This window comes from Barbus barbus, assembly GCF_936440315.1.
Source record: "Barbus barbus genome assembly, chromosome: 15".
Classification (NCBI taxonomy): domain Eukaryota; kingdom Metazoa; phylum Chordata; class Actinopteri; order Cypriniformes; family Cyprinidae; genus Barbus; species Barbus barbus.
The window spans coordinates 18,187,501-18,210,489 of NC_136743.1; the positions used below are offsets into that span (position 1 = coordinate 18,187,501).

A 22,989-nucleotide genomic window follows, 5' to 3' on the forward strand; every position below is an offset into this window, starting at 1 on the left:
TCTTGTGTTATTTGGAGATCTAGAATGAAATTGAATTTACATGACAAGCTGTCAGAATTTCATCTTATATTTTGGCCACATAAATAACATTTGTACTAAATTGCGTACTTTTGCTCAGTTTTGGCCTCTGAATAAAACTGTTTTTTCCATCCTCAAGTAGGTGCTCACCTATTCTCCCTACATCATACATATCATAAATATATCAATGGAATAAAGTACACTTTAATATATACAGGTCCTTCTCAAAAAATTTGCATATTGTGATAAAGTTCATTATTTTCTGTAATGTACTGATAAACATTAGACTTTCATATATTTTAGATTCATTACAACACAACTGAAGTAGTTCAAGCCTTTTATTGTTTTAATATTGATGATTTTGGCATACAGCTCATGAAAACCCAAAATTCCTATCTCAAAAAATTAGCATATCATGAAAAGGTTCTCTAAACGAGCTATTAACCTAATCATCTGAATCAACTAATTAACTCTAAACACCTGCAAAAGATTCCTGAGGCTTTTAAAAACTCCCAGCCTGGTTCATTACTCAAAACCGCAATCATGGGTAAGACTGCCGACCTGACTGCTGTCCAGAAGGCCATCATTGACACCCTCAAGCAAGAGGGTAAGACACAGAAAGAAATTTCTGAACGAATAGGCTTTTCCCAGAGTGCTGTATCAAGGCACCTCAGTGGGAAGTCTGTGGGAAGGAAAAAGTGTGGCAGAAAACGCAGCACAACGAGAAGAGGTGACCGGACCCTGAGGAAGATTGTGGAGAAGGACCGATTCCAGACCTTGGGGGACCTGCGGAAGCAGTGGACTGAGTCTGGAGTAGAAACATCCAGAGCCACCGTGTACAGGCGTGTGCAGGAAATGGGCTACAGGTGCCGCATTCCCCAGGTCAAGCCACTTTTGAACCAGAAACAGCGGCAGAAGCGCCTGACCTGGGCTACAGAGAAGCAGCACTGGACTGTTGCTCAGTGGTCCAAAGTACTTTTTTCGGATGAAAGCAAATTTTGCATGTCATTCGGAAATCAAGGTGCCAGAGTCTGGAGGAAGACTGGGGAGAGGGAAATGCCAAAATGCCTGAAGTCCAGTGTCAAGTACCCACAGTCAGTGATGGTCTGGGGTGCCATGTCAGCTGCTGGTGTTGGTCCACTTTGTTTTATCAAGGGCAGGGTCAATGCAGCTAGCTATCAGGATTTTGGAGCACTTCAGCTTCCATCTGCTGAAAAGCTTTATGGAGATGACAATTTAATTTTTCAGCACGACCTGGCACCTGCTCACAGTGCCAAAACCACTGGTAAATGGTTTACTGACCATGGTATTACTGTGCTCAATTGGCCTGCCAACTCTCCTGACCTGAACCCCATAGAGAATCTGTGGGATATTGTGAAGAGAAAGTTGAGAGACGCAAGACCCAACACTCTGGATGAGCTTAAGGCCGCTATCGAAACATCCTGGGCCTTCATAACACCTCAGCAGTGCCACAGGCTGATTGCCTCCATGCCACGCCGCATTGAAGCAGTCATTTCTGCAAAAGGATTCCCGACCAAGTATTGAGTGCATAACTGAACATAATTATTTGAAGGTTGACTTTTTGTATTAAAAACACTTTTCTTTTATTGGTCGGATGAAATATGCTAATATTTTGAGAATTTTGGGTTTTCATGAGCTGTATGCCAAAATCATCAATATTAAAACAATAAAAGGCTTGAACTACTTCAGTTGTGTTGTAATGAATCTAAAATATATGAAAGTCTAATGTTTATCAGTACATTACAGAAAATAATGAACTTTATCACAATATGCTAATTTTTTGAGAAGGACCTGTATATACACTGAACAAAATTATAAATGCAACACTTTTTGTTTTTGCTAAACTCAAAGATATAAGACTTTTTCTATGTACACAAAAGGCCTATTTCTCTCAAATATTGTTCACAAATCTGTCTAAATCTGTGTTAGTGAGCACTTCTCCTTTGCTGAGATAATCCATCCACTTCACAGGTGTGGCATATCAAGATGCTGATTAGACAGCATGATTATTGCACAGGTATGCCTTAGGCTGGCTACAATGGCTGTGTCCAAATTCAGGGTCTGCATCCTTCGGAGTACTCATTTGAAGGATGTTACGTCACAGCGCCGCGACGAAGGCTGTCCAAATTCGTAGGATCCTTCAAATGCGGCCCACAAATACGTCCTCCTTTTCCCCGAATTGGAAGGATGGGTGTGGTGGATCCTTTCCCGTCCTACCTATCCCATAATTCTTTTCGGCAGAGCGTAATGGCGGACGAAGCGAGCGGTAGCGGAGTGGGAGAGGAGTTTCTCTGACAAAACAAGCTAAAGTTTATGCTTCGGCTCAATGAATTTGTAGGAGAAATTAGTAGAATACTTAAAAACAAATAAAAATAGGCTATAATGGCTTACCTGGATGTGACTGTCTTGTAGTCTGATATAAAAAACTCTCCGACAACGAGCAAAGAAAGTATTTAATTTATTTAATTGCTTTATTTCTTCCAAAAGAATTAAAATGAGGAGAATAACTCTTTGTTTGTCCATTTTCCCGCTTCTTGCTTGGCGCTGTCACGGTTGCTAGGCGACAGGATATGAGCAACGGGTAAAGGAGGGAACTGAAAGAAGGGTAGGCTGTCCAAATTCACAAACACCGACTTCCGGGTTTTGCGGACGTCGGAGGATCCCTCCTCCTTCAACCGGGTAGGAAGGATCCTAAGGAGGACGCAGACCCTGAATTTGGACACAGCCAATAAAAGGGCACTCTAAAAGTGCAGTTTTATCACACAGCACAAAGCCACAGATGTCGCAAGGTTTGAGGGAGCGTGCAATTGGCATGCTGACTGCAGGAATGTCCACCAGAGCTGTTGCCCGTGAATTGAATGTTCATTTCTCTACCATAAGCCGTCTCCAAAGGCGTTCCAGGAAATTTGGCAGTACATCCAAACGGCCTCACAACCGCAGACCACGTGTAACCACACTAGCCCAGGACCTCCACATCCAGCATCTTCACCTCCAAGATCGTCTGAGACCAGCCATTCGAACAGCTGCTGCAATAATCGGTTTGCATAACTAAAGAATTTCTGCACAAACGGTCAGAAACCGTCTCAGGGAAGCTCATCTGCATGCTCGTCGTCCTCATCGGGGACTCGACCTGTCTGCAGTTTGTCGTCGTATCATAGTACTTAAGTGGGCAAATGCTCACATTTGATGGCATCTGGCACTTTGGAGAGGTGTTCTCTTCACGGATGAATCCCGGTTTTTACTGTACAGGGCAGATGGCAGACAGCGTGTATGGTGTCATGTGGGTGAGCGGTTTGCTGATGTCAACGTTGTGGATCGAGTGGCCCATGGTGGTGGTGGGGTTATGGTATGGGCAGGCGTATGTTATGGACAACGAACACAGGTGCATTTTATTGATGGCATTTTGAATGCACAGAGATACCGTGAAGAGATCCTGAGGCCCATTGTTGTGCCATTCATCCACGACCATCACCTCATGTTGCAGCATGATAATGCACGGCCCCATGTTGCAAGGATCTGTACACAATTCCTGGAAGCTGAAAACATCCCAGTTCTTGCATGGCCAGCATACTCACCGGACATGCCACCCATTGAGCATGTTTGGGATGCTCTGGATCAGCGTATACGACAGCGTGTTCCAGTTCCTGCCAATATCCAGCAACTTTGACAGCCATTGAAGTGGAGTGGACCAACATTCCACAGGCCACAATCAACAACCTGATCAACTCTATGCGAAGGAGATGTGTTGCACTGCGTGAGGCAAATGGTGGTCACACCAGATGCTGACTGGTTTTCGGACCCCCCCCCGGACCCCTGCACATTTTAGAGTGGCCTTTTATTGTGGCCAGCCTAAGGCACACCTGTGCAATAATCATGCTGTCTAATCAGCATCTTGATATGCCACACCTGTGAGGTGGATGGATTATCTCGGCAAAGGAGAAGTGCTCACTAACACAGATTTAGACAGATTTGTGAACAATATTTGAGAGAAATAGGCCTTTTGTGTACATAGAAAAAGTCTTAGATCTTTGAGTTCAGCTCATGAAAAATGGGGGCAAAAACAAAAGTGTTGCGTTTATAATTTTGTTCAGTGTGTGTGTGTGTATATATATAGTTAATTTGCAAAAACAGATAACTCCATTTGTAACAATTCTCAGAAATTATGTTTTTTCACGGCTGGGGGTTATTTTGACTAGGTTAACTAACACAATAAAAACATGATTTTTGAAGTGATCTGTTTTTGCAAATAAACTCTCTCTCTCTCTCTCTCTCTCTCTCTCTCTCTCTCTCTCTATCTCTCTCTCTATATATATATATATATTATATATAAAACTGTTATTATTAATAGATATATTTGTCTGAATCTGTTATACTTTTAAAATCGGGTCTTTATTCAGTAAATGCATGCCAACTGAGCTTTCCCAAAACATCACAGATTAGTCCCTTTGGGATTTCATCATTTATATACAAAATTAGCTGGGTACAGGATGATAAACACAACTTACAAGCCACACGGAAGGAATTCTCAGGAAAAGGATGTTTCGGAAACCTTGAAAGCTTTTTATGAACCTCCTCTGTTATTGTTGTGTTTTCACTGTGGAAAAAGACGTGAAATTAGATCCAGTGGCAGCACAGGCCTGGGAAAGATATTTCTCAGTCTGTCAAACAGCAGCAATACCTGTACTTCAATGCAGCACTGAGTCCAGTCTTAAATCCGTTCAGTAGTTTGAGTGTCACTGCTGAAAAACAACAAAATATAAATAATTTTCATAAACATCTAATATTTAGTTAAATATAAATCTTTAAATGTTTATCATAATCACATTATACCTACTTCAGTAATTTCATACTGGACACATTCCTTAAGTTTCACTTTGAAATGTTTCTAAAATTGCACAAATGAGGTCTGGCATGCCATTGAACTGTATTTCAGTTTTTCTTTCTGCACATATACTCTTTCGGCTGACAAACTGGTTTTGAATAAGCCTTTGCTGTAATCCCCCTCCCCTCCTTGAGTTGATAAGAAGCCATTCAAGACTCACGCTCAGTCAGTGATCCAGTACAGAGGGTTTAAGAAATACAGCACAGAGCCAGTCTGATGTTGTTTTTGAACCTCAGAGAGGATAAAACGAACTGGAGAGCAGGGAAAGGCTGATATCACAGACATAAAGCTTGTAATGGAATACAAATCGAGTGAAGAAGAGAGAGAAAGAGACAATCAGATTTGAGAGGTAGGAGACTTGGACAACTGCTGGAACACAGAGTCTCCTCTTTTAATCAAACGAGGTAAAAAGGTTCTTACTGCTCAGACCATCAGAGACGTCCACGCCTTTGTCTCCCTCTCAGCATGGAGTGTGAAGAAGGTTTGAATGTAGAGACATTAGGTGAGTTAGAATCTCATTGATATGGATCATCAAAAGATTATTACAATGGCAAAAGTATGATGATCTTAAATCAACTTGTTAATTACTGTTGAGCATTTGAAATTCCACATACTGGAAAAAATGTTTGTTTGATCTAATATATATATACAGACACCAATGTGTCCCTGAGCAAGACACTTAACCCCTAGTTGCTCCAGAGGCGTGCGACCTCTGACATATATATATATATATATATATATATATATATATATATATATATATATATATATATATATATATATATATATATATATATATATATATAAAGCAATTGTAAGTCGCTTTGGATAAAAGCGTCAGCTAAATGAATAAATGTAAATATATATATATATACATTGGTACTGTTTCACTTTCTTGTTTACCGTCAGCATGTATTTCTTGGTGTGCGGTAGACAGCTCACAGGTCTCCTGGTGTGAAGGTTTAAGAAGATATAAACATATTAAACATATTAAAAACCATATCATGAGTCACAGTTTGAGGGAACACAGGTTGAGTGTCTTCTGAACAGACAAAAAATGATCCGGATGATCTGTTTGTATTTCACCTTCTAAAATGTCTTTTAGAAAACTATCGGTAACACTTTATTTTGATAGTCCACTTTAGACATTCTACTAACAGTAAGCTACTTTGCAACTACATGTCAACTAGCAGTCATCTGAGTATTAGTAGACAGTCTGCTTAAAGCTGCAGTCCGTAAGTTTTGCCTCTTTGTCACCATCTCTGTTTGAAAACCTGGAATTGCAGTTACTTGCAGAATTATCTTGCTTGCGTGGGATGTGCTCTGACACAGCTCCAGCAAGGATAAATCTAATGTTTTGAGGTGAATGTGTGGCACTGCACTGGTGAGGATATTCACTGTACTTCAGAATCACAGATCCTAGCCTACGTCTTGGAATATATGACCTAAATAAGAATTTCTCCATATATTGCCATCTGAACAAGTAAGTCTGCCACGTTTGTTCTGATCAACTGAGGAAAAAGGCATAACAATAAATCGCGCTACCAATGGTGATTTAAATCTAACAAACGCCCATATCACACCAAACCGTGCAAATTATTATTATTGTTATACTTTATTCTCAAATTATTAATGTTAACAACATCAGCATTACATGACTATGGGTATAGTGTTCATTAACGTGTAGATTTCAATTTCTGTACAGTCTAATCTCTAATTGTCATGCCATTCGAATTTCATATTAAGAAATTCTTCTAACACAAAAAGCTAATTATGCTCCCTTCAAACTGGTTTTCTTTAAAATACAAATCTTGTGTAATCCCATGCTATCTGTAATCAGCACATTTAAAACTGGAATATAATTTAATTTCATTCACATGTGTTTCATAAACACATAATCCTTTCTGGATTACAATCCGCCATCAAAATGATACATTTAATTATTCCAGCTGCTGTAGAAAAGGTTATAAACGATGCATCACCTGCAGGATCCTTAGATGCGATAGCCTAGTAGCCGCGACAACTTCTTTGTTTACAGACTTGACTTTAAAAATTCATAATTGTGAGAGAGCCTATAAACTCGCAATTCTGAGAAATGTGAGATATAAATGCGAGATATATTTTTCTTAGAATTGCAAGTTTATATTTCACAATTCTGACTTTAACACGCAATTGCGAGTTGCATGCAATTCTGAATTTCTAAACTCGCAATTGCAAGAAAAAGTCAGAATTGCGAGTTTGCAATTGTGACTTTATAAATCGTAATTCTGACTTTATAACTCTTAAATTGTGAGTTTATACCACGCAATTCTGAGAAAAAAAATCAGAATTGTTAGTTTATATCTCACTATTCTGACTTTATCTCAAAATTCTATAAAAAAAGTCAGAATTGCAAGATAAAAAGTCCCAATAACCTTTTTTTATTTTTTATTCAGTGGCGGAAACGGGCTTCCATACTATGTCTTATGGTCCAAAGCTAACAACACTGAAAAAAACAGATGAAGCTCTAATTTAGACTGAATACTATATGCATTTAGTATTTGTGGAAGTCGTGGCCTAATGGTTAGAGAGTTGGACTCGTAATCCAAAGGTTGCGTGTTTGAGTCTCAGGCCGGCAGAAATTGTAGGTGGGGGAGTGAATGTCCAGCGCTCTCTCCACCTTCAATACCACGACTGAGGTGCCCTTGAGCAAGGCACCGGACACCCAATCTGCTCCCCGGGCACCGCAGCATAAATGGCTGCCCACTGCTCAAATTCAAATTCAAATTTTATTTGTCACATACATATACATACGTAGTACGACATGTAGTGAAATGTATTGTACGACTGTCCAACAAAATTAAGAAAAACCTCAAGTTTACAAAAATACAAATAGAAAAAGTACAGTAAACATATATACAGAAATAAACTAGCAATAAAATAAAATAACAAATAGATATGAGAATAAAAATAGATATGAGGAATAAAAAATAGAATATGATTCTATATAGATTCTATAAAAAGTAAAGTGTATGTCAGTGATAAAGTGTCCGTGTGCTGTGCAGTGCAGTAAAGTGTATAAGTGAGTAAAAGGAATACTAAAGACAAAGACAAATGGTATGTAAGTCCCACTCATTTATCCTTACGTAACCTTTTACAAATTAGTGCAGATTGTACTTGAAAAATGTGCAAAGTGGAAGTGTGGGGTGATGTGATTATAGTGGAGAGTGGTTAAGACTCCGAATGGCCTGCGGGAAGAAGCTCCTCCTCATTCTCTCTGTGTTCGCCTTCATGGAGCGGAAGCGTCTCCCTGAACGCAGCAGAGAAAAGAGTCCATTGTTGGGATGGCTGAGGTCCTTCACTATCTTCCTGGCCCTGGTCAGGCACCGCTTGCTGTAGATGTCCTGCAGGTCAGGGAGCTCGGTGTGGATGGTACGTTCCGCTGAACGCACCACCCTCTGGAGGGCTCGTCTGTCCTGCATAGTGCAGTTCCCGAACCAGGAAGTGATGCTGCCCGTCAGGACGCTCTCGATGGTGCAGGTGTAAAAAGTCTTAAGCACCCGAGAGGGAAGTCTAAAGTCCTTTAAGCGTCTCAGATGGTACAGACGCTGCCTGGCCTTCTTCACCAGGGTGCTGGTATGACAGGACCAAGTCAAGTCCTGCGTGATGTGAACACCCAGGTATCTGAAGCTGTCCACTCTCTCCACTGGAGTCCCGTTGATCGTGATCGGCTGGTGTGACCGCTCCTGCTTCGTACTGAAGTCCACTATCAGCTCCTTAGTTTTGCTGATGTTCAGGTGTAGACTATTCACCTGGCACCAACTCTCCAGGTTCTTAATCTCCTGTATGTAGGCCATCTCGTCGTTGTCTGAGATCAGGCCCAACACAACAGTGTCATCAGCAAACTTGATGATGGTGGTGGAGTTGGAAGTGGCCACGCAGTCATAAGTGTACAGTGAGTACAGCAGGGGGCTCAGAACACAACCTTGAGGGGCTCCAGTGCTTAGGGTGATGGAGGATGAGGTGTGTTTACCCATCCGTACGGCTTGCTGTCTGTCCTTCAGGAAGCTGGAGATCCATTGGCACAAGGATGTGCTGAGACCAAGGACCTCCAACTTGGAGGTGAGTGTGGAGGGAATTATGGTGTTGAACGCTGAACTGTAGTCCACAAACAGCATTTTTACATAATTCCCTTTTCTGCAGTCCAGGTGACTTGTTGTGGTGTGGAGGAGGTGTGAGATGGCATCCTCCGTGGAGCGGTTATGTCTGTATGCAAACTGTAGTGGATCCAGTGTGTCTGGTAGTGATGCAATGATGAAGTCTCTGACCAGTCTCTCAAAGCACTTCATCACCACTGATGTGAGGGCTACAGGGCGATAGTCGTTTAGGCAGGTGGGCTGCGGTTTCTTGGGGACAGGAACAATGGTGGACTGCTTAAAGCATGAGGGGACTATGGACTGTTCCAGGGAGAGGTTGAAGATCTCGGTGAACACCGGTGCTAGCTGGTCAGCGCAGGCCTTCAGAACCCGACCTGTGATGCCATCTGGTCCTGCTGCCTTCCTGATGTTCACTCTCTTGAATGCCCTCCTCACGTCATGCTCCGTGATGGTGAATACGTTGTCCTCACCGGCTTCCTCAGCGTGCATGCAGTTAGCACTGCTAGCGCCGTTAGCGCGATTAGCTGCAGCCTCGAAGCGAGCATAAAAAGTGTTCAGCTCGTCAGCCAGAGAAGCGTCCGCATTCCCCGATCTGGAGGGTGGTGTTTTATAGTCCGTGATGGTTCTAAGTCCCTGCCATAGACTCCTAGAGCCGCCATGTTGGAATTGCGACTCTAGTTTCCTCCCGTAGTGCTGCTTCGCCTCCTTCACCGATCTGCGCACGCTGTAAGATGCAGCCTTGTAATCATCCATGTTCCCGGTGATGAGCCCTGTGTTGTAGGCAGCGGAGCGGGATCTCAGGGCGTCGCGGATGGTTTTATCCACCCACGGCTTCTGGTTGGGAAACGTCCTGATGATGGTTTTCTGCACCGTATCATCCATTAGTTTCTCTATAAATCCCACAACCGCTTCCGTAAACAAGCTGACGTCATCAGAGCTGCGCCGGAACATGTCCCAGTCTGCGTCATCTAGCGCGTCCTGCAGAGCGGCCACCGATTGGTCCGTCCAGCGTTGGACCTCCCTCTGCACGGGGGCTTCCTGTTTCAGCCTCTGTTTGTAAACAGGCATGAGGAAGATGGCGGCGTGGTCCGATTTCCCAAACGGTGGTTGTGACTGTGCCTTGTAGCCGTTCTTGTATGGGGTGTAACAGTGATCTAATGTCCTTTCGCCCCTGGTGGGGCAGCTGATGTGCTGATGGATGTTCGGCAGTGCACGCTTGAGGTTGGCACTGTTGAAATCTCCCAAAACAATGAATGCGGCGTCCCGGTGCTGTGTCTGGTGAAGGTGTAGTGTTTCATGTAAATCCCATATCGCAGTGTCCGTGTCCGCTTGAGGTGGAATATAAACGGCACTGACGATGACCAAGCTAAATTCCCGAGGGAGATAAAAAGGGCGACATTTGATGGTCAGAAGTTCAAGATTCGGTGTGCAGGAGCGTGAGAGGGGTACAATGCTCGCGCTGTCGCACCAGTGGTTGTTCACCATCAGACATACTCCACCTCCCCTAGTCTTCCCCGAGTCCAGCGTTCTGTCCATGCGGTAAACCGAGAAGAACTCGGCCGGCTGGATGGCGTGGTCTGGTACCGCTGGGTTCAGCCATGTCTCGGTGAAGCAGAGAAGGTTGCAGTCCCGAATGTCCCTCTGGAACCTGACTCTTGCCCTGAGGTCATCGAGTTTGTTATCCAGCGACTGGACATTGGCGAGCAGGACACTTGGTAAGGGAGCGCGGTGTGCGCGTGCCCTCAGCCTGTTCCTGACGCCGGCTCGTTTCCCTCGAGGACGCCGGTACGGGTCGCGTCCTTTGTTCCTCCTCAGGATCTCGCTTGGCCAGGATGGGTCCGGGTTCAAAATCGGCGAAAGGTTAGTGCATTGTGCACCAATAGAAATAAGAGTGGCCCTGTCGTATGTAAGAATGGCCATCTTACAAAAAGAAACCGGTGTTTATAGTTAACAATACGAAAAAATAACAAAAGAAGACAAAGTTTGGTCGGAGCAGTCGTGACGGCAGCCGATCTCACCGGCGCCATCTTAGCTCCGGGTGTGTGTTCACGGTGTGTGTGTGTTCACTGCTGTGTGTGTGCATTTTGGATGGGTTAAATGCAGAGCATGAATTCTGAGTATGGGTCACCATACTTGGCTGTATGTCACATCACTTTCATTTTGCAGAGATTTTTGACCTGATTTGCAGTTTAGAGAAGTTGCTGAAAGTTAGAGAATGTCACAGACTATGTACAGACTATGTTCGTCCAGCCACAAGATATCAAACATACCTTATATTTTGAGCAGATTTTAGGATGTTTGTTATGCGTCTTCTAACAATGAGTAACAGTTTCGGCATGAGTTTGTTTTGTTTGGAGTGATTTAAAAGTCTGGTTGGCTCATTCATTAAGTGTATGATGCCCAGTTTTTCTATGTAACAATTTACATTAAAATCCATTTAATAACCATTTGATTAAACATCTTTCAGTTTTTAAAAATGGTGTAGCATATTCCAGCCTTTAAACTAAAAATCATCCTGTCTCTGATTTAAACCTTATTTGTTTCTTCTCTCATTTGCCAGGTGACGAGACTCCCAGAGAAACCAGCTCTTTAATCAGCACAGATCATGATGACAGTATCTATGGCAAGACTATGGCTCTCTATGAGGTAGGCTAACAAACATCTTTATGCATCAGCTATCACTGTTTGAGAACATTATGTTCAAATAAAATACTTCACCTTATTTATATAGTGTCTCTAAGTTCCAATGCAATGCTTTATGCATTAAATCATTTGGCTCCTCCATCACAGGATGAGATGGACAGCACACCGATGGTGTCATCTCTCCTCAACAAACTGGCCAACTACACCAACATAACCCAGGGGGCCGTCGAGCACGAGGAGGCTGAGAGTGAGGATGGGATTCAGAGGGTCACTGTAAATGTGAGTCTCCAAACTGACTCGCACCGAGATGGTTAACAGACTCTCAAACATGCATTGAATTCACAGCTTCTGCAGACATTTTGCTGCCATCTTGTCCTACATAAATGTTTTTGTTTTGTGTGTCAATCTGTTTGAAGGGCCCTCAAATGGGCACATTTATAGGTGTGTTCCTGCCCTGCATGCAGAACATTCTGGGTGTGATTCTTTTCCTGCGGCTCACATGGATAGTGGGTACCGCGGGAATCGTGGAGTCCCTTGCTATCGTCTTCATGTGCTGTTCTTGCGTGAGTTGTTCTTTTCCATTTTCAATTTAAAAACACTTTTTTTGTACTTGCTAACCGAGTTTATTAGTGTATCCAGGTGTGAAAAGACACATGAAGCCATTTCTTCAATCACTTAAAAATGCCTTTTTGTCAGTTTTGACAGTTTTGTCACACAAACAAATGAAAAACTTGACATGACCAAAAGCATGTCAACACTTCCTTATGATTATTAGATTTGGCTCAAACAATTATCAGATTCCAGTGACAAATCTTGATTCTATGCTGTGACATTCTAGACAACTATGTGCTTCAGACTTTGTGCCAACATTTTCATGACAATGCTGAAATTGAGACCATTTTGAATTTTTTTACCAAGTCAGGTGAGGAAGAACTTTACTAGCCTACTCAAAGCCTACTGGTTTTTTTTTGGGGTTTTTTTTGTTAGGACTGCAATAAACAAATTAAGTAAAATATTTAAATATTTTTTAGTTTTGTTTTCTTTTAAACACAGTATATTATATAAAACTTGAAACCTTTGCAAATCTTTGAGTGTGTAAAAATCCATGTTCCAAACCATGCCTTTACTTAATACACAATTTATATTTTAGAGCTGTCAGAATGGATTTCACAGGAAATTGCATAATTCTCCCATGCATGTCAAGACATATCCGTACGCAGAAAAAAGTAGCTGTGTGGAGCAGGAAGCTGACAGTTTGTTGTAAGTTACAAAGAATGAGACCATGGATCATTCAATATGGCAAACCTTTTGGGGATTTACCAGTTGTAAAAAAAACAACAACAACAACAAAAAATATTTATTTGTCCATTTGCTTTGATAAGATTGTCCTGTATATGTGTACACCAATCCCTCAGCCACATTCATCCACGCAGATGTAAAACAATGTGAAAAGATACATTTTGGCAGCCCTAAAATATTAAAGGTGACATATCAAGAAAATCTGACTTTTCCAGGTTTTAAGTGGTATAATCAGGTCCCCAGTGCATCTACCAACCAAGAAAACGTGAAAAAGATTAACCCAGTAACTTTGTTTTAGTAAGCCTTTTTCTGCAAGCTTCTGAAAAAACGAGCGCATCTGATTTCGCTCCATTGGTGACGTGACAAAGGGATCTCATTATAATCTTACCGCCCCTTAATCTGTAAGTTTCCACCCATGGTGCCGTCATTTTGATTTTGCAAGCGACAACGGTGTACCAGCTCTAATGCCATCTTAAAAGTTTGAGCAAAACATTCTAACTGCTCGAGCTGTATGAGCTGAAATGGTGCAGCTCTATTCTGGAAAGGGGGCGGGATCAGCAGCTCATTTGGATTTAAAGGAACAAGCACGAAAATCACAGTGTTTCTGCTTCCACTCAAAATGATATTTTCAAAATGATATAATAAATTATCTGTGGGGTATTTTGAGCTGAAACTTCACAGACACATTCTGGGGACACCAGAGACTTATATTACATATTGTTAAAAGGGGCATAGAGTGCTCACATTCTCCCTCTCCTTCGCTGTTGTCATTAACAGTTCTGTCTACGGGTAGAAGTCTGTCAAGTAATCAGATAGAACGGTTAAACAAAGGAATTAAAATGTATACAAAAGTATTATAACGATTGCTTTTATATTATTAGTAATAGAAAGGCAAACATTATAGCCTATGCTTTCTCGTTTGCCATCAGCATTCAGCAAATACACATTTATATAATTTAAACAAATCTTTGAATGACTAATGAACATTTAATTTCACAAACCTTTCAAACTTAGTGGATCCAGTTGTGAGATCTTGTGAAGTGTGCATTTGTATCCTGCATGATCGCATGTTCTCTGTGTGACAGTCAGTCCGTGTGAACTGAATGTGGACAGGCGGAGAGTTCAGCTTTACTGGAGACATGCGATCGACACACTAAACTCGGGATTTCAAATTATGCTGCGCTTTATGCATTTGCCCACAGTCATATTCATGTCATTTTCACTGTGTGCTGTATGTAAAACTGTATGTAAGAGTGTTACCTTAAAAATATATATGATTCCCAATGCACACAAACTTCCCAGAATACTGAGTGCCCTGTTGGTTACAATGTTTACTTCCTTTTTATGAAAAATACATTGTCATCTGAAGTATTAGTATGTTTATTTTACACATTTATTTTTAATACATTTTCAAGTTATTTCAAATTTCTTAAAGGGGTCATATAATGCCCATTTTCCACAAGTTGATATTATACTTTAGGGTCTTAATGAAAAGTCTGTTACATAGTTTGCTTAATTTTTCATTTGTAGTGTAAAAAACACCTTTTTTACCGTGTCAAAAACAGCTCTTGTCAGAGCAAGCAGTATTGTGTCATTTTCCTTTAAATGTTAATGAGCTCTGCTGACTCCGCCCCTCTCTTCCTAGCCACACTCTGATGGATTGTGGATTTAGCTGCATTAATCTGAAACTTACTAATTAGCACATTATTAGGAAAGGCGATTTGTAAAGATTAATTTAAAAAACCTTGTACTCACTTTTTCTGGAGGTGAAGCTGGATCACGAATGATTCGCGCGAACATAGATGCATTTAGTTAGATCGAGGGTGCATTCCCTTCAAAAACAAATGTAATCCTCTTCAGCGACTCAGATGTCGGGAGTAAATGACTACTGCTACTGTATGTTCATTATTACATCCAACAACAAAACACCTCATTCGCTTAGGAGTCATTCTTGTCTACATCTGCTCCGGCGGTGAAACAACTGATGACAGCTCACTCAGGGCGGGTCTGAGGTAAGACATCAGTGCAGTCTGTGCGGAACTATTGTGGGAGGGCCTTCGTCCGTGTGACGTCACACGGACAGACGGTGTTCTGTAGTTGGGAAAGGTGAGGAGCCAAGATGGCGTCTTGCTGAGTAGACTTGTAATTTGCACCTGCTGAAATTAGGAAGGAATTTTTATTTACTAGTCATTACTTTGCCCTTAGGGCGGGTGTTTTTTACTAGTGAAAAACAAGGTTAGGAAAAAAAGGAATTTTAAGAGAAATTCTTCATCTGCATTATATATTAACAATTCCTTATGCAAGGATCCCAAACTAAATTCAGATTTTGTTAGTTCCTTTTATAAAAAACTTTATCAATCTGAATTTAATTATGACATTTGTAAATCTTTTACTGATGACATTCAAGACTTTATTCATTTGATTAGTAATTATTTCAAAAACCTTTGTGACTCTGACCTTAGGAAGGAGGAATTACTGTCTGCACTTAAACATATGAAAAAAGGTACAAGTCCAGGTACAGATGGACTTTCAATTGAATTCTACCGATACTTCTGGAAGGTATTAGAAGGTCCCCTTTTCTTATTGTTTAATGAATGCATTAAAAAGAAGAATTTGGTTACAACTATGAAACCAGGCTTAATCTCCCTGATCCCTAAACCTGATAAAGATGCTTTAGATATAACTGGAGACCTATCACCTTATTAAACTTTTTGCACTAGTTTATGCAAAAAGATTAAAATCTGGACTAAGTCAAGTCAATAATGAAACACAAGCAGGTTTCATGAAAAATAGGCACATTAGCATACAGGGCTGTCCAATCTTTCCCTTTCTCTTTCTACTAGTGGCTGAACTTCTATCATGTCTTAAACAATCAAATCATTAAAGGACTGAAAATATTTGATAGAAAAATATAAATTTCTCAATTGGCAGATGATACTGCGTTATTTCTGAGAGATAAAAACCAAGTTAAAACGGCCCTGGAAGGCATATGTAAATGTTCCAAATCCTCTGGATTAATGTTAAACCTTAAGAAAATGTGAAATATTATTTGTACATGATTCCACAGATCAATTTGTTGAAAACATACCAGTAAAGGGCTGTGTTAAATACCTCCAATTCATATCTCCAAAAATAAGTAAACTTGTGAACAGTTGAATTTTATGCCTAAATTAAAAAAAAAAAAACTACAAAATATTTTGAATAATTGGTTACAAAGGGATCTTACTATTTTGGGGAGAGTTTTGCTTTCCAAAGCTGAAGGCCTCTCTAGGTTTGTTTACCCTGCTTTCTCTCTCCATGTCAGTGATGAAACTTCTAAAGAAATCAACAAAACAACAACCCTAAACAATCCGTGTATCATTCGTCCTTTCCATTTTCAATTGATAAATGAAAATCAAAAAATTAAAATCTGATTGTTTTTTTTTTTTTGTTATTTGATTTTGAATCAGAAACGAAAAATGAAAACTGTCTTGTATTTCATATTTTAAAATTTCGTTTTGGATCAAAAATACAAAATTGAAAAGGGTCCACACAACAGAATCTGTTTTTAATATTTAATTGCTGGGTTGTGCGTCACCCGGAAATATTTTCTGCGAGCAAATAGGCGGGCTTGTGTACCCCCTGGCAGTTTTTCTGTTATTGTATTACGCTATAATTGTTAATAAAGCTTAAAAAAAAGAAAAAAAGTTAGCGACACTATGGCAGCGCTGGAGCCACACTCCACATTAATCATGGAGTTGTTCAAAACCGGTATGACACACGCTGAAATTTCCTGCACACTGAAGCAGATGAATATCGTAGACTGCTCGGAAAGAAGCGTCAGAAGATTTTGTGCTGGACACGACCTAAATAGAAAACTATGGAAAGCCAAAGTATTCATAAACGCCTGATCGGGCGTCTGATTGCACACTGACACGTCAAAAGCGTGCGCTTTGACAGCCATGAAAACTGATTGTGTATCAAAACGCGCGTCTTCGACGTGTGATTTCCTATGAAAGGCCTTGACTCGCGCTTTGGAGTCACCAAAAACAAGCGTTTTTGACGTTTATCATAACAGTAAATGGGCGTCGAATACGTGCGTTTGGAGTCGGACAAAACGCACGTTCTGAACCTGTTACAAGTAAACCAAACAGGCAGAGCAAACGTCTTTTGAAGTATCCACACAGGCGAAAACAACGTGCTCTTTCTGTAGTGTTCTCAAAATGGCACGTGTCAAAAGCGTGTGCTGACTTCATTGCCCGATTCTGTCATGTGTCCGCTATATCCTCCTGAGACCCCCCCCAAAAAAGCTTTTTTTCATGTCATTACATTGTTTAGAGCATTAGAAAAAAATGGAAAATTAACATTTTTGAAAAAATATATTTTATTCATATTTTTTTCCTAAAAATAAAATGGCATGAATAGACATCAAACAGGCAAAAACAATGGGATTTTTTTTTAAATCACCAATACATTTTTAGGTTTCAGGATTTTTTTCTTCTAAACTTTGTTTAAGGATGTTTCTCAACAATGTTATAAAATATATAACAAAATGATTTGATACCATTTTGTTTTATGCAATATGTCTGTAAAAAATTCCATAAACTGGTTTTCCCATTAAACACAGTGTATCTATACTGTATCTAATTTGCATATTACTGTGTTGCTGTTGGGACAGCATGTTGAAAAAATAATTGTCATAATGGGAGTAATAATTGGCCAGATGTTCATAACAATATATAATATTTCATAAGAAAATGTGTATATATATATATATATATATAATTTATTTTTCTATTCAATTGTTATGAACGCGCGGTTTTGTATAGCGTAATACAATAACAGAAAAACTGCCAGGGGGTACACAAGCCCGCCTATTTGCTCGCAGAAAAATATCCGGGTGACGCACAACCCAGCAATTAAATATTAAAAACAGATTCTGTTGTGTGGACCCTTTTCAATTTTGTATTTTTGATCCAAAACGAAATTTTAAAATATGAAATACAAGACAATTTAAATTTTTCGTTTCTGATTCAAAATCAAATAACAAAAAAAACAATCAGATTTTAATTTTTTGATTTTCATTTATCAATTGAAAATGGAAAGGACGAATGATACACGGATTCTAAACCTACCCTTACAGTAATGCAAATACAGTTATTATGTGTTATATTCGCGGTTGTGGCTAGAAGGGATACAGCTACTGGAAACCAACAATAAATAATTTTTTCTACCTATCAGATTGTGTTTTATTAACGTCTACACCTACCCCAGCCCTAAACCTACCTATACAATACTGCAGATACATTAAATATTGTTGTGAGAAAAAGGACGCAATATTGATGTGCGCATGCGCAATAAGCCCTGGTTGGAAAATCTGACGGGTAGAACAAAATGTCAGGAAAACGGCTCGATTTGAGAAAGGGGTAAAGATTTAGTAGATTTAAAAAAAAAAAAAAACACTGGGTGTCATTTTTATCATTATAGGGTGGTTGTGTACACACAGTGCCAACACACATTTCAGTTCAAACAACTTGTAAAAGTGCATGTAGCATTATATGACCCCTTTAAATATTAATTAAAATAAATAAAATTATATCGGCCACCCTGCTTTCCAAGATATCGGCATCGGCTGTAAAAAAAAACAAAAAAAAACAACAACAACAACAAAAAAACAATATCGGTCGACCACTAATTAAAAGGTGAACTCTAACAAAAAATTAAGTAAATTGAAAAAACTAATTGCTGGTAGAAATAAAAACTAAATTAAAAATTTAAGACTATATTAACCCTGAAGCAAGCATATATACAGGTTTCTCTTTGGGTGTCTATACACATTTGGCTATATGAGGTATTCTTATAGCCTTTTTTGATCATATATTTTCCACTCATATTTAACAAAATATTTTGTATTTTGTTAATATATATAAATAAATAAATCTGTTTTGCATCTGCCTTTTTCTTATCTCTAGACCATGCTGACTGCAATTTCAATGAGTGCCATTGCAACTAATGGTGTAGTGCCTGGTATGATTTTAATCTGTTATATCACTCTTTTATATATTCCATATTTGTTTTAAGTCAACTTGATTCTCTTCTTATCTCGCTTTAGCTGGTGGTTCATACTACATGATCTCCAGAGCATTAGGCCCAGAGTTTGGAGGAGCAGTGGGTTTGTGTTTCTACCTGGGCACCACATTTGCAGGTTCTATGTACATACTAGGAACCATGGAAATTTTTTTGGTGAGTCAAAACTTACAGACCAACATTAACAATTTCTTGCAAACAAAAACAGTACTCATTCAGCACTACAGAATAGCTTGTGTCAGCACTGAACTAACACGAGTCAGCAGATTCTGTCATTTTCAAAAATCACACTAACTTATGCATCCTCAGTATGATAACAATAACCCTTTCTCTCTTTCATTCACTGTTACAGACATACATAATGCCCAGTGCTGCTGTGTTTAAAACAGAGACCGGAGAGCCAACTGGAATGCAAAATAACATGCGCATTTATGGAACATGCTGTTTAGTTATCATGACTCTGGTAGTGTTTGTTGGAGTGAAATATGTCAACAAGATGGCTTTGGTCTTCCTGTCCTGTGTAATGCTGTCAATTATGGCCTTCTATGCAGGGGTCATCCAATCTGCCATCAAGCCTCCCAATTCTCAGTGAGTAGTGGTGTAATTTTTTACATGGACATTTAAACTTCACACAGCATAAAACATTAATCTGCGTTCAAGTGTACAAATTATTATGTCTCACATTCAAGTCGGAAACATGACATGGATTTAGTCTTAAAAAACATTTTGTTTACATTATATTTTGAACAATAAACCCAAATAACTATGTCAATTCAAAATGATGAAAAATAATTAAAAAGCAGCACAGTGGAGGGCAAAATCGTCCCACTAACAGGAAGCAATGTAACAAATTGTCATGATGCCTATGATGTTATATACCAATTATATATATGATTAAATTATTTACGAATCTAAATTATATGTGATTCTAACCCTCCACATTGGTACTTCAGTCATTGTGGCCTGGGCTACATGGCGTGACATTACAACAAAACTGCATCTGCAAGTTTCTGGACACTTACATTTTTTTATTTTATTGTAATTTATTTATTTATTTTGGGTCTAGAAAAGCCTACGGCTTAGGATTTTATAAAAATTTGCTATAGCTTAATTTACAATGTTTAAATGTTTACGATATACAGTGGTGTGAAAAAGTGTTGGCCCCCTTGCTGATTTTTTTATTTTATTGCATGTTTGTCACACTTTAATGTTTCAGATCATCAAACAAATTTAAATATTAATCAAAGATAACACAAGTAAACACATCATGCAGTTTTTAAATGAAGGGTTTTTTTATGAAGTGAAAACAAAATCCAAACCCACATGGCCCTGTGTGAAAAAGTGTTTGCCCGCCAGTTTACCTTCCCAGGAGTGGCCGGCCAACCAAAATTACCCCAAGAGCGCAGCGACGACTCATCCAAGAGGTCACAAAAGACCTTACAACAACATCTAAAGAACTGCAGGCCTTACTTGCCTCAGTTAAGGTCAGTGTTCAAAACTCCACCATAAGAAAGAGACTGGGCAAAAATGGCCTGCATGGCAGAGTTCCAAGACGAAAACCGCTGCTGAGCAAAAAAGTAGCGTAAAAGTAATGGCGTAAAAGTAACACAGCATTTCAGAAAAAGAACATCATACCAACAGTAAAATATGGTGGTGGTAGTGTGATGGTCTGGGGCTGTTTTGCTGCTTCAGGACCTGGAAGACTTGCTGTGATAAATGGAACCACGAATTCAGCTGTCTTTTCAGCTGTCACCTTAAAAAGGCGGTTCATGCTCGAAAACCCTCCAATGTGGCTGAATTACAACAATTCTGCCAAGATGAGTGGGCCAAAATTCCTCCACAGCGCTGTAACAGACTCATTGCAAGTTATCGCAAACGCTTGATTGCAGTTGTTGCTGCTAAGGGTGGCCCAACCAGTTATTAAGTATAGCGGGTAAGCACTTTTTCACACAGGGCCATGTGGGTTTGGATTTTGTTTTCCCTTCATAATAAAAAACTAACTGCATGTTGCATTTACTTGTGTTATCTTTGATTAATATTTCAACTTGTTTGATGTTCTGGAACATTAAAGTGTGACAAACATGCAAAAAAATAAAAACTCAGGAAGGGGGCCAACACTTTTTCACACCACTGTATATTGAATATGATGGAGCATATTATTTGAACACAATTACATTTCTGGTCTCTTTTGTACATCAACAGAGTTTGTCTGCTAGGCAACCGCACCTTGCAAAATTCTAGGTTTGACAAGTGTCTAAAGACAGAGCTAATCAACAACGTTACCACCCCCACCCAACTATGGAAGCTTTTTTGTGAAGGTGGCATTGAAAATGCAACATGTGATGAATACTTCACCCATAACAATTTAACAGAGATTCAAGCTGTTCCAGGCTTGCTCAGCGGGGTCATATCAGGTGAATACTCAAATAAATTTACACAGCAAGCTATATGAATTTAATTTAACTTAAAATTAGTTGAACACCATAAGATTTGATGATAAAAATAAATAAATAGTCGGTTAGTTTTTTTGTCTGATGCTTTTTCACAAAGACTTCAATTTAGGTTGCTCAGTGTTTTACTAAGTGTTAATGTTTCTCCTAGATAACATGTGGGGACACTATGGACAATACAGGACGATAGTGGAGAAGGAGGGGCAGAGTTCAGAACGAGCTTCAGATAACAACAATGACATTTCATATTATGTCCTCAATGACATCACCTTCTTCACCCTTCTGGTTGGAATCTACTTCCCTTCAGTTACAGGTATTTCAAACCTGTACGACTTTCTTTTTTTCTGCAGAAAGGTGAATTTTTGCAGTACTGGTGAATTTCAGTATAATTAAACTGAATGTGGGATTTTCAATATCCAAAATGACAAAAATCACCATATTATTAAAACAACTCCCCAGTCACATGAAGCATGGAAAAGTGACTGGAAGGCCTACATTTTCATTTACATCTGCCTGGTTTCATAATATTTTGTAGGCTTTACATTAAAAAAAAATTGTGTCAGTTAGGTGCTTTTATTTTTTTACTGACATGAAATTGTAGCAAAAATGTCAGTGCTCTAACAAAAGTTATATTAGCTGAATAAATAAATGAAAATTGCTGTTGAATGCAAATAAATGCATAAAGAAGTCAAACTCAGAACAGAAACTGAAAATGGATGTAACGAAGACCAAGTTCCAGTGAAATACATTTACAATCCTCTAGTATGCGTTTAAGGCCATCATTGTGTGTGTATTTTGAGTGGCAGTTTCTTTGTGCAGATGATAAGGTTGTAGGGTGTGACAGCGTCTGAAACAGACAATTTAGTTTATAGTTACAGTGTCTTTTCCATTTGTTTATGTAAAAACAATTATGTTTATGAAAGCCAAAAGTAGCAAAAATGTTATCCCTTCACAATGTTACTTGTGCTTCCATGTATTTTTTAGTTTTTTTTATACTGTTTTGGCTACAAATTACTAAAAACAGATTGTTTTGCCTATTTTGCTTACAAAAGAGATGATTCATCTGCAGGTTTGGTTTCAGTGCATTGTGAGTAAATATTCACTTCATTGAGTGCTGTTTTTGTTCCTTTGGTGTCCGGTTTTATACAGAGAGAAACCTCTTCAAATGATTCAAAGTGTGATTGATTTGTGTGCATGATTCAGATGGAATTGCAAACTATTTCAAGAACATTTTTCTAACACACTTGGCTGATTATTTTTATAAGTACCCAAGTCAAAAGAGAGATTCTGTGTAACATTGTGTAAAATATTGTTAATGTATTGAAAGACATTGTGCCTAATACACCAAATAGATTCACTACTAAAAAAAACGATGTGGTTTAAAAACGAACAACAATATTGAAAAGTTCAGTTAAACTAATTGCTGAGGGAAAAGTGTTTTAAAAGAAACACATTAAATGTTTTTATCTGATTT

The 22,989-nt window shown here is 39.3% G+C and overlaps 1 protein-coding gene across 4 annotated transcripts in view; it reads left to right on the forward strand.

Annotated features, from left to right (window-relative positions):
• The window catches only part of LOC306881749 (solute carrier family 12 member 7-like), a 36,363-nt gene that overhangs the window by 1,920 nt on the left and 11,454 nt on the right, over positions 1–22,989 (forward strand). For all 4 annotated transcript variants that reach the window (XM_079435997.1, XM_079435995.1, XM_079435996.1 and 1 more), the window contains exons 2-9: positions 11,618–11,703; positions 11,848–11,979; positions 12,117–12,263; positions 18,951–19,005; positions 19,091–19,221; positions 19,418–19,653; positions 21,268–21,479; positions 21,667–21,828. In XM_079435997.1, coding sequence (XP_079292123.1) covers positions 11,618–11,703; positions 11,848–11,979; positions 12,117–12,263; positions 18,951–19,005; positions 19,091–19,221; positions 19,418–19,653; positions 21,268–21,479; positions 21,667–21,828 — 1,161 coding nt within the window. The remainder of the gene's footprint in view (positions 1–11,617; positions 11,704–11,847; positions 11,980–12,116; positions 12,264–18,950; positions 19,006–19,090; positions 19,222–19,417; positions 19,654–21,267; positions 21,480–21,666; positions 21,829–22,989) is intronic.